Below are 13,392 nucleotides of genomic sequence, written 5' to 3'. Positions count from 1 at the left end.
TAACTTTCCAACCTTTGCTTATTTGATGCCTATGTGAAGGTTATTATCATAAAAATCCAATTTTGGTATGTCATCCTTTGAATTTGCTTTCTTATGCTTGTCGAAACGTGCTCATTTTAACAGCTTTTTTGGATATATTACTCTGGGTGAAGCTGAGGACTGTTATTTGTTTATTTATTTGGTAAACGATTACGGTTTAAGACTGCTCTGCCGGTTGAAGATCTTTGTGTTTGAATGATGATAGCCTCACCCATCATCTTCTACGTATTAAGATGGAAAAGAGAGACCCGTCTCTTTATGAGGTAGTGTGAATGGCTTCGATTCAATTGAAAGTGTTAGGGTAAGAAAAATAAGTACGATCAAAGTTTAAAACCCTCATTGAAATCTTTCAAGATGCAAAGAAGAGGAAGAAATGTGAGAGAGAGAGAGAGAGAGAGATGAAGAAATAGTTCGATACCTTTAGGTGTGTGCAATAAGCAATAGAGGTTAAAACAGATTTTTTTTTGAAAGGTTAAAAATGGATTTATTCGGTGTGTGCAAAGGGATATTTTAAAGATAATGTGGGTATCACAAAAAAATAGGTGAAATGAACCATTTTGATAGGTGCAAATAGACCGATTTTTTAAGTAATCTGTTTTCAACTTCTTATGAGGTTCCAACTACCTATCACTTTTAGGTTTCCCTTTAAAGAAAATAGTAATAACCAACTCGTAAAATGCAAGTGTACCTGACTTGAAGATGAAATTTGGAACTTATTCAAAACAACTTAAAATAAATAAATTACTTGATCGAAATTAGAATAAAATCAATAATTTATCAGAGAAAAGTATGTTAGGAGTGTCAATGGATAGTCGATCCTCTTTATTTTAAAACTTCTTTTTATATTACAGATTTTTAACATTTTAAAATTAATATATTTAAATAAAGGACTTTTAGCATAGAAATTCCATAGATTTATGGTAAAGGGAAAAAATGTCAACTTTTTTTAACACTCAAAATCGGGTCAGCTAGATCGTTTATGTGCTAGATTCATATGGGCTGGTCCTGCTATGGAGAAAAAATGCCATTTAGTGAGATGGACCATAGTATGTCGACCAATAGAGGAAGGGGGTTTGGGTGTCAAAAATATCGGTATGTGAAACCAAATGGCCGTTATGAGATACACATGCATGATTGCTGCCAAGGTTGAAAACTTATGGGTTAAATGGGTGTATTTTAATTTGATTCGTAACAAAGCATTTTGGACAATGAAAACCCAGCTTGATGCATCTTGGTCATGGAGAAAAATTCTGAGCCTTCAATGCATGGCTCAATCTTGTATCACTCAAGTCCTTGGAGATGGTAACAACACACTTTTTTGGGATGATCCACGGCACTCAAAAGGCATTCTTAGGAGCAGATTTCCGCAACAATTAAGGTATGATTCAAGACTTCATTCGCAAGCCAAAGTTGCTGCCATCATCCGAAATGGAAGATGGAACATTCTGCAAAGAGCAAACAACTCTCTAAACTCAGTGTGGCATAATTTGAACTCTAAGGAATTCAACCTAGACGAGGATGATAAGGTGGTCTGGAAAGAAAGCTCTTTAGGCATTTTTTCTATTAAATCTGCATATTACCAATGCAACCAACATATGCCTATTGTCTCGTGGGCTTCCCTGCTCAATGGTGCTAAAATGGTGTCTCGACACAAATTTATCCTTTGGTTAGCTTTGTCGAATAGCCTCAAAACACAAGATTGGATGGTTAGAAGAAAAATCTTAAATGCTTATAACTATGGAGTTACTATCTGGAAAAAATTGAAAAGGAAGATGATGCTATCAACAACAATAGGGTCCTGGGCTACTAAAATTCCTTGGCTAGCCAAAGCCTTGAAGAATAATAAGTGGATCAATCATGTTAGAAGAGCTGTTTTTGCCGCCTTCATCTATCATGTTTGGCGTGAGTGGTGTGAAATGATCTTTAACAATACCTCTAGGCCTAAGGAAGATGTATATTTCTCCATTATTAACGATATAAGACTCAAGTTTGGGCTCTCCGATTATCAAATGGAAGATACTGACGCTAATAGAAAATTCTCTGAAGCTTGGGGTTTAGACCTCTCATTCGTACATAGACCTCTCGTGAGATGCATCTGGACAAGGGCAACCTCCAACTTCTTTAAACTCAACACAGATGGTTCCCTAAAAAGTAGTTTGGGGGGACATGGAGCTATAATTAGGGATGATCAAGGCAATGCAGTAAAGTTACTTTCGGAAGGTTGTCAAGGTAAATCGGTAATCTATCATGAGTTGGAAGCAATCCAAAATGAGCTAATTATGACCATGAAGATGAACATTGAAAATATTGAGGTTGCTGCTGACTTCTCAATAGCTATTGGATGCATCCAAGGTTATTTTCAAAGCCCGTGGTATGTGCGTAGGCTAGTGGAAGAAATTCAAAGACTAAGAACTCTGTTTAAGACTTGTACTTTTTCTTTTTTGCTTTAGGAAAACAAATAGAGTGGCTGATTTTTCGGCTTCCCATTGTAATGAAGTGATGATGATTGAATTTTCCCTGCCCCTAACTAGAGAGATTGATAAGTTAGTTAGTGAGGATGCGAGAGGAAATATTTACTACAGAATGTAATGGTCCCTTTAATTTAATATATCTGGTCTGGGGGTCAGCCTAAACCCCTCTTACCCTCAAAAAAAAAAAAAAAAAAAAAATCGGGTCATTTGCTACAATAACTCAAGTTTTTGGATAGAAATACCTCTACCTACAATTTCTAAATAGCCATATTGGAGCGCTCACTACCGAAGCTCTAGCTTTAAGGAATGATAGCGAACCTTGTAGATCTGGTCACTCTCGTGATCTATTGTACTTTTTCTCTAAATGTTATCACTCTTTCATCTCTTTCTTTCATTTATTTAAATTCGTTTACATATTCTTAGCAACTTTAATATATTTTTAATTATATAAATGAAAAATAATAGTAAAAAACTCAATGATTTCGTAAAATTTTTAAGGTATAATTCTTAAAATTTACCCAATGTCGAACCTCAACTCTAGAATGAATGTATTATATAGTCGAAGCTCAATGTTACTTGTCATCGAACCTCGATTTTGATGATTAGGCATAACAAAATATTATAATATATTTCAGTGTTGAGGTTCAATGATAGATAATGTTGACATTTGACACTATAATATATTCATTCTAACGTTGAGGTTCGACACTAGGTAAATTTTATGAACCATACATTGAAAATTTTATGAAGTCATTGAATTTTCAATTACTAATTTCCATTTATAAAACTATGAAAGAGAAATCTGTCAATGTTGAAAAGAAAATATAAATAATTTTAAAATAAATCAAAGAAAGAAGGAGAGAGGGATAACCTTTGGTAGAAAGCTCTAATAGATCGTGAATTAAGCATGAGAGTGGAAAAATCTATAAGATTCATTATCGTTCCTCAAAATTAGAGCCTCGTTGGTGAATTCCAATGACTATTTGATGGGTTTTAGTAGAGAGCTTGAGGATGTCTTTCTATTTCGATGGTATAAAAGGTTGGAGGGAGGAAGTTACAAATTTAAAAAATATTTTTCAAGGGATCACTAAAAGAATTGTAACTGGGCGTATTTTTATCAAAAAAAAAAAAAAAAACATAAGTTACTATAGCAAATGGTCATATTTTGAGTATTAAAAAAACAGTGGTCCTTTTTTTTTTCATTGCCAAAAACCTATGGAATTTTTATGCTAAAAAGTGCTTTAATAAACATTCTTCAATTTTTCATATAAACTAGTAAAACTTAAAATAGATCATCTCTTCTAAAATGAAAGTTTATTAGTTGTAATGGAGATAAATAGTCATTAACTCTTACTTTTATAGTAAAATAAATTATAACTAAATAGATATTTTTGTGGATTATATGTTAATTTTATAAAAGGTTTTTTTTTTTAAATGATTAAAAATATTTTTTTTTTGAGAAATTTACTAAACCAATGTTAGTTTTGTTGAAAAGCCAACATGTGCTAGTAGGAAACATGGACTACACTACACTTGATATGAGTAGGTTGAAAAGTCATAGTGCGCCAGTAACAAACGTAGGCCTCCTATGCAAAACGACTTGACATGCTCCGCCCCTATGGGAAACAGAACATGATGGAACTCCACCTAGAAAGTCTTCGGCCAACATGCAATGATGCCCTGGGGTGCGTAGGAGCGGGTCAAGTCCATATTGCAGTGGAGCAACAACAACGTCCATATCCAATCTATCTACTCCACAATTTATCCGATGACTTCACAGTTGCCAAACCAAAAAGCATCAACCATTTTTGATGAGATCCTGAAGTACTTCTTAGATAGCAAGCACTAGTCACTGGTGGGATTTCATAAAAAGCAATCAAACATAATATTGAAGAGAATGAATTTATTATAAAAAAATTAGATAATTATTTTATAATTTCTAAAATAGATTTAAAACGTTGGACTATACAATGTTTTAACTTTATGTCCTTTCTTGCAATTCCCACCTTGACTATATTACTTTTGCACACCTTTACTAGTACTTTCTTCATTTAAAAATATCACTTTTGCACACCTCTACTTTCTTCGTCTCTTCTTCCTCTTTCTTCTCTCTCTCTCTCACTCTCTTTTTTTTTTTTTAAATATTAAAAGATTTTAAGAAGAATTTTAAACTTTGATCCTACTTATTGTTATCTAAGTAGGTACCAAAATTGTTATGTAAGATTTGACAAATACCTATCTAATTTACTAAAACAAGTCCACTTTGAACCTATAGAGCGGAGTGGAAGGAAGAAGTGAATTTTGGTTTTTGTTCGATAGGTGATGGTGTGCAATAAGTACAAATAAAATGATAATTAAAAAAAAAATATATTATTAAAAAAGAGAATGGGTGCAATGAGTGATTTCGGTGTGTGCAAAATAGACCGACTCCTTCAATATCCATTTGAGGATGAATAACGATTGAATGTGTAATAATTAAAAAAAACAATGGGTGGCAATAGAAATTTACAAAACATGTATTCTTATATTATTAAAAGAACTGATAACGGATTCCATATTTTCAGACAAACATTCCTTTACACCATCCCGCAGTTCATACTTGATACTTGCAAACCAAAGACGAAGAAACAACAAAACACCAAAGACATAATTAAACACCAAAACCTAAAACCACCATCACCACCACCACCACCACCTCTTCAACAAGCCCTCCATGAAAGCTAACAATCAACCTTAACCACTATAATAACACGTTTCCCTGGCCTTGGTGCTTGAAATTTCTTTACAGTCACTGTAAGCACACCATGTTTACAAACAGATGATATTGTCTCTCTATCAGCATTCTTTGGAAGATCAAACTGTTATTTCTGAATACTGGTTTCTTTTATGGCAAAGTGAGAAGAAGTTAGAACAAACCTTATATTTCGAAATTGAATGTAAAAGAAAATATTACCTACAAAGAAATGGTTGAGGCGTGCACAAAGCACTGTCCTAAAACGAAATTCGCCCCTGCTACGGTACCACAGTCTGTAGGCGTTCGTTCTGCAGGATTCAACAACCCACGTATCCAAAAGGGTACTCTAAATTGGAACGTAACTTCGAACTCGACGATGTTGTGTGCTCTCACAACGAAATAATAATTTACTGATAATTCGAAAATACATAATAACAGAGAAAATCAAGTTGTTTTAAATCGACTAAACAATTGATATAAATAAAAGAGAAAGTGACTGTTTAGAACAGTCACAAACTGGTTCCGAACAGACACATTGTGCTGGTTCAGAATAGATACACTGGTTCAATTTAAATTTAAAAAACGTCTAGAATTTTTAAATAAAAACGTCTAGAATTTTTAAATAAAAACGTCTAGAATTTTTAAATAAAAACGGACCTTGAACGGGCCTATGCACGCACCCACGTGAGGTGTAAATCCGAGAATTTGCACCCCCCCTGCGCGCACGTTGTACGTGCGCACACGCATTAAGGTTTTCGGACCGGTGGATCCAAATTCCAATTAGAACCATGGGTTTTCCTCTTGGACCCCCGTGTACGCGCGTGAGCCCGCCCACTACTTCTATCCACTTTAAAGCTATTAGAAGCGTAACTACTTAAGAATTGCAAATAAATTCTTCTCCTAGTCGATGTGGGACTAATATTTCTCAAGGCAAAATTAAAACATTCAACTAAACATAAAGCAATAAAGTAAAAAGCATAAAGCATAAAGTAAAAAGCAAAAAGCAAACATGGGATTTAAATACCCTATGGTTAATTGATTTACCATATGGTTGCAATTACATGAATATTAAAGGGTTTTCTAATTCAACCCTATAAATTCCAACAATGCCCACATGAATGCAGAAAACTCAAAATAAAATATATAAAATATATAAAGAGAGAGCACTTTGAACAACCATGCTTTAGTATAGGTGTCTTTTGGACTTGAACCTTACCTAGTATAAGTCTATCGGATTTACAAGTCGATCAGTGGACTTTAAGCCTTGAACTGTCAACCTTTAGTGTAAACCTAAACAATAGACTATACACACAGGTTACTCAATCAACTATCAAGTTCTATCGATGGTGTTCATTTTGGCCCTGAACATATCCTGGTATCATGAGTGCTTTAGAGAGCTTAGCCTTAACTCTCATAGAATCGGCCCAATTCTACACTCATTTAGGTGTGCCTATGAGAAGTACCCTGATATACTCCACTTTTACAAGTATAGGCAACATCAAGAATTATAATTCAACCTTTCTGTTTTACAGGCAACACTAAATACTTCATAGGAATGGACTTGGAACACTCTGTTCCATTAGTGTTTTCTTTTTAAATTACATTCAACTGGTTTTTCCATTGAACCTATTTTTTGGGATCTCCAATCAATTAGGTTGGGTTTCCATTGAAATAATTTTTAATCAGTAGGCTTTAGGCCCATTCCCCTCGAAATCGATGCAACTAACTCTCTAGATAATCCTTTTGTTAAAGGATCCGCCAAATTTTCCTTAGACTTTACAAAGTCAATGGAAATAATTCCATTAGAGAGTAGTTGTTTTACAGAGTTGTGTCTCCGTTTAATATGCCTTGACTTGCCATTATATACATTATTTTTTGCTCTTGCAATGGCAGCTTGGTTGTCACAGTGAATAGATATTGCAGATACTGGTTTAGGCCAAATAGGAATGTTAACAAGAAAATTCCTTAGTCACTCAGCTTCTTCACCAGTCTTGTCCATGGCAATAAACTCAGATTCCATGGTGGAACGAGTTATGCACGTTTGCTTGGTGGATTTCCATGAGATTGCTGCACCTCCAAGTGTAAAGATATAGTCACTAGTGGATTTTGACTCTTCCGAGTCTGATATCCAATTGGCATCACTGTATCCTTCTAATACGGCAGGATACCTATTATAATGCAGCCTGTAACTCATGGTATACTTTAAGTATCTCATGATCATCACCAAAGCTTCCTAGTGATCATGTCCTAGGTTGCTAGTGTATCTGCTTAATCTATTTACTGAATATGCAATATCAGGCCTAGTACAGTTCATAATATACATTAAATAACCAATAACTTGAGAATATTCTAATTGAGAAACACCTTTACCAATATTTTTCATTAACTTACAATTTGAATCAAAAGGTGTTTTTGCAGGAATACAATCAAACTGATTAAAACGTTTTAGAACATTTTCAATATAGTGAGATTGTGATAAACCAAATCCATTATTATTTCTAAAAATTTTTATTCCAAGAATTACATCAGCAGGACCTAAGTCTTTCATGTCAAAATTTCTAGACAATAATTTCTTAGTTTGATTTATAACATTTATATTAGATCCAAAAATTAGCATGTCATCTACATATAGACAAATAATCACATAAGAATCAAAGATAGTTTTATAATAAACACACTTATCAGCTTCATTGATTCTAAATCCATTTGATATCATTATAGTATCAAAATTTTCATGCCACTGTTTTGGAGCTTGTTTTAAACCATATAAGGATTTAATTAATCTACAAACTTTATTTTCATGTCCTTTAATTACAAATCCTTCCGGTTGATCCATATATATTTCTTCATCAAGTTCTCCATTTAAAAATGCAGTTTTTACATCCATTTGATGAATTTCTAATTTATAAATGGAAGCTATAGCAATAAGAATTCTAATGGAAGTGATCCTAGTAACAGGAGAATAAGTGTCAAAAAAGTCAATGCCTTCTTTTTGCTTGTACCCTTTAGCCACTAATCTGGCTTTATACTTATCTATAGTTCCATCAGATTTTAATTTTCTTTTAAAAATCCATTTACAACCAATTATTTTATTACCAGGAGGTAGATTAACTAATTTCCAAGTGTTATTACTCATAATTGAATCCATTTCACTATTTATAGCTTCTTTTCAAAATGGAGCCTCAGGTGTTGAAATTGCATCTTTAAAAGTCTGAGGATTTCCTTCTAAGAGAAAACTAATAAAATCAGGTCCAAAGGATGTTGCTATTCTAGTTCTCTTGCTTCTCCTAGGTTCTATATCAGACTCTTGTTTTTTAGGTTCATTATTAGATAATTCAATGTGAGATCTTTTTAATGGTTTTTCAATTTTATCCTTACAAGGATACACATCCTCAAAAAATTCAGCATCTCTAGATTCAATTATAGTGTTAGGATTAATATCATTTATATCAGATTTATAAACAAGAAATCTGTATGCACTACTATTAATGGCATATCCAATAAAAATACAATCTATAGTTTTAGGACCTAATTTTGTTCTTTTAGGTAAAGGGACAGCCACTTTGGCTAAACACCCCCACACTTTCATATATTTAAAAGTAGGTGTTCTACCTTTCCAAAGTTCATAAGGTGATTTTTCAGAATTCTTTAATGGAATTTTATTTAAAATATAACAAGATGTTAAAAGAGCTTCTGCCCATAAATTTAAAGGTACACCTGAACTAACAAGTAAAGAGTTTACCATGTCTTTTAAAGTTCTATTTTTCCTCTCTGCTACACCATTCTGTTGGGGAGAATAAGGAGCAGTGGTTTGGTGTATTATTCCATTTTCTTGACAAAATATAGTTAGAGGATTAGATTCATATTCTCCTCCTCGGTCAGATCTTAAAATTTTAATTTTATTTTCAAGTTGATTTTCAACTTCTAATTTATAAATTTAAACATTTCCAATGCTTCATCTTTACTACTTAAAAGATATATCATACAAAATCTAGTGCAATCGTCAATAAAAGTTATGAAATATTTTTTACCGCCTCTAGATTGAATGTATTTGAGATCACATAAATCAGAATGTATTAATTCTAAAGGTTTTGTACATCTTTCAATATTTTTAAAAGTTTTTTTAGTAAATTTTGATTCAACACAAATTTCACATTTTTTAGATAAATCAATATGCATTTTAGGAATCATACCACTATTCATTAATTTGATAACTGATTTATTATTAACATGGCCTAATCTAGCATGCCAAATATTAGAATACTCAGAAACATAAGCAAAAGAATTAATATTATTAATAGAATCAGAAATTACATTGAGTTTAAATAACCCATCACATAGATAGCCCTTGCCCACAAACATTCCATTCTTTGTAATTATACATTTATCAGACTCAAACACCATTTTGAAGCCTCTCTTACTTAAAAGAGATCCTGAAACCAGATTTCTTCGAATTTCTGGAACATGTAGCACGTCATTCAGAGTCAGAACTTTGCCAGATGTGAAATTCACATTCACTTTTCCTTTTCCGATCACAGCGGATGTGGAAGAATTTCCCATGAATAACTTTTCATCTCCAACGTTGTTGTAAGAGGAAAACATGCCTCTCTCAGAGCATATGTGCTTGGTGGCTCCCGTATCCAACCACCAATCATTGGTATTTCCTACCAGATTCACTTCTGAAACAACCGCTGATAGGTTCTGTGTTTCAGTCACATTGGCTTGTTCATGTTTCTGATGGTGTTGCTGATTTTTCCTTTTGCGACAATCCTTAGCCCGATGTCCAGGTTTATTGCAAAAATAGCAATTTCCCTTGATCTTCTGGATATTGGCTTTTGGACCATGAAAATTTTTCTTTACATATTTTTTCTGGAATCCGGGTTTGAACTTTCTAGTGAATTTGGAAGGTTCTTCTTCCACTACATTCGCTTTAGAAATCATAGAGTTTGTTTCACTCTTCTTCTCATTCTTTCGGTTATCCTCTTCAATTCTAAGTCTTATCACTAGATCCTCGAGTCCCATTTCCTTTCTCTTATGCTTCAAATTATTTTTGAAGTCTTTCCAAGATGGTGGTAATTTTTCAATTATCGATCCAACTTGGAATCCTTCACTTATACTCATGCCTTCAGCATGGATCTCATGAATAAGGATTTGGAGCTCTTCGGATTGTGATACAACTGACTTAGAGTCTACCATCTTAAAATCTAGAAAACGCCCAACAACAAATTTCTTTGTGCCGGCATCTTCTAAAGTATATTTCTTTTCAAGAATTTCCCACAAAGTTTTGGCAGACTCAATAGAGGAATACACCTTATAAAGAACAGTACTTAATCCATTTAGGATATAATTTCGGCACATGAAATTGGAATGTTCCCATTTCCGATATTCGGTTCTTTTGATTTGGTCCTCCTCATCATCATCTAAAGAAACTGGTTCTTGAGTGATGATATGAGCCAAATGTAATGTTGTTAAATAAAACAACATTTTTTGTTGCCAGAATTTAAAATTCTTTCCATCGAATTTATCGGATTTTTCACTGTGCACGGAATTAGAAACTGTCTCTATAGAAATCAGTAATAAATAATTATCGTTTTAGATTGTTATTTCTGAATACTGATTTCTTTTATGGCAAAGTGAGAAGAAGTTAGAACAAACCTTATATTTCGAAATTGAATGTAAAAGAAAATATTACCTACAAAGAAATGGTTGAGGCGTGCACAAAGCACTGTCCTAAAACGAAATTCGCCCCTGCTACGGTACCACAGTCTGTAGGCGTTCGTTCTGCAGGATTCAACAACCCACGTATCCAAAAGGGTACTCTAAATTGGAACGTAACTTCGAACTCGACGATGTTGTGTGCTCTCACAACGAAATAATAATTTACTGATAATTCGAAAATACATAATAATAGAGAAAATCAAGTTGTTTTAAATCGACTAAACAATTGATATAAATAAAAGAGAAAGTGACTGTTTAGAACAGTCACAAACTGGTAAACGTCTAGAATTTTTAAATAAAAACGGACCTATGCACGCACCCACGTGAGGTGTAAATCCGAGAATTTGCACCCCCCCTGCGCGCACGTCGTACGTGCGCACACGCATTAAGGTTTTCGGACCGATGGATCCAAATTCCAATTAGAACCATGGGTTTTCCTCTTGGACCCCCGTGTGCGCGCGTGAGCCCGCCCACTACTTCTATCCACTTTAAAGCTATTAGAAGTGCAACTACTTAAGAATTGCAAATCAATTCTTCTCCTAGTCGATGTGAGACTAATATTTCTCAAGGCAAAATCAAAACATTCAACTAAACATAAAGCAATAAAGTAAAAAGCATAAAACATAAAGTAAAAAGCAAAAAGCAAACATGGGATTTAAATACCCTATGGTTAATTGATTTACCATATGGTTGCAATTACATGAATATTAAAGGGTTTTCTAATTCAACCCTATAAATTCCAACACAAACTTCCCCTTAAACTTTCTTATCCTCTCCTTTCTCAGAAACTTAATCCCTTGTGTCGTCTTCTCTCTGCTCCTTTCCCCACTAACAACAAGGCTGTTGTAATCCTCAACCTGAACCTTAACGTCCTCTGCTTTCAGACCTGGCACGTCTACTACGTACACGTACGAATTCGTATATTCAATCACGTCGGCTTTTGGTGCTGCCATAGCTTTTGTATCTTTAACGTATATTTTACTTGGAGCTGTTATTGCTTCTCTGTCATCTCCATCACCTCTTCTTCCTGCAACCACATGTGCTGGAGATTAGAGAAGATTGGAGAGTCGAATGATGAGATCCATTTGGTTTCAAAGAGATTGATTGATTCTCTTCTTTGATTTGAGGGATTTGTGTGTTTGGGGGAGGTGTTTATATAGTTGAGAGAGAGAGATGATAAGATCCATATGTTTTGATCATTTGTTGGATGACACATGTCATCTCCAGATCAATGTGTAGTTCAATCTAAGACCTAAGCGTCCCTCTCCCATGCGAGAGACAAAACAAAAATCTTACTCCGATTGAAAACCAAACTCCAACGACCTACAAAATCTCTCTCTCTCTCTCTCTCTCACAGGTCCACAAGTCCTTTAATAAACGTTCTTCAACTTTTCATATAAACAAGTAAAACTTAAAATAGATCATCTCTTATAAAATAAAATTTTATTAGTTGTAATGGAGATAAATAGTCATTAACTCTTATTTTTATAGTAGAACAAATTATAACTAAATAGATATTTTTGTGGATTATATGTTAATTTTATAAAAAGTATTATTTTAAATGATTCAAATCAGGGGCTTTGGTCAAGGCTGGACCGTCCATAGGCTTAAGGAGCGGGAGAAAACTTAAGGCTGTTAATGTCGATTAGATCCATTTCTTGGAACGTGCGTGGTCTCAACAATAGGGTCAAAAGGGCTTCGGTTAAGGCAATATTAAAAGCCCACAAATCACACATTGTAACACTTCAAGAAACTAAACTGGACCATGTGGATAGGGTGGCAGTAAGAGACATTTGGGGAGGGCGTAACGTGGGTTGGAAGCACCTTGCATCAAATGGGACAGCAGGGGGGGTCTGGGTGTTATGGGACAAGAGATTGATCGAGGTGGAGGATTCTCTAGTGAGAGCTTTTTCTGTATTTATTTTGTGCCGATGTGTAGGGAAGATAGACAGTTGGGTGTTCTCGGGAGTGTACGGACCTACGAGAGATTGGGAGCGAGAGCAATTCTGGGAGGAGTTAGATGACGTGGGCAAGTAATGGAACCGTCCGTGGTGTTTGGGAGGAGACTTTAATGTCATTAGATTTGCTTGTGAGAAACTAGGAGGATCGAGGATAACAACCAGGATGAGGAGATTTGGGGACTTCGTGAACCGAAATAATTTAATGGACATTCCACTTCAAGGCAGAAGTTTTACTTGGTCTAACCATCAAGCTGAGCCCACCCTCAACAGATTAGACAGGTTCTTGGTGTCTGATGATTGGACTTCAATCTTTTGTCAGATTTCTCAGACGGCCATTCCAAATCCAGTGTCTGACCATTGCCCTATTCAGTTGGTAGCAGGGGCCCCATCCCATTCCGTTTTGAATTGATGTGGTTGAAACATCACAACTTCAAGGAGTTGATAACCAATTGGTGGAGGAGTTTTTCAT

At 34.5% G+C, this 13,392-nt stretch overlaps 1 protein-coding gene across 1 annotated transcript; it reads left to right on the top strand.

Annotated features, from left to right (window-relative positions):
* The first annotated feature begins 1,247 nt into the window (after positions 1 to 1,247).
* LOC147388461 (uncharacterized) lies at positions 1,248 to 7,213 on the top strand. The gene is made up of 2 exons (XM_086418255.1): positions 1,248 to 2,410; positions 7,138 to 7,213. Exons 1-2 carry the CDS (start codon positions 1,248 to 1,250, stop codon positions 7,211 to 7,213), a joined length of 1,239 nt encoding a protein of 412 aa, XP_086274381.1.
* The last annotated feature ends 6,179 nt before the right edge of the window (positions 7,214 to 13,392 follow it).

The sequence above is a fragment of the Akebia trifoliata genome, chromosome 12 (assembly GCF_017979445.1).
Source record: "Akebia trifoliata isolate Shusen 1 chromosome 12, ASM1797944v1, whole genome shotgun sequence".
Taxonomy (NCBI): Eukaryota; Viridiplantae; Streptophyta; class Magnoliopsida; order Ranunculales; family Lardizabalaceae; genus Akebia; species Akebia trifoliata.
This window is presented reverse-complemented; position numbering and strand designations above follow the sequence as displayed.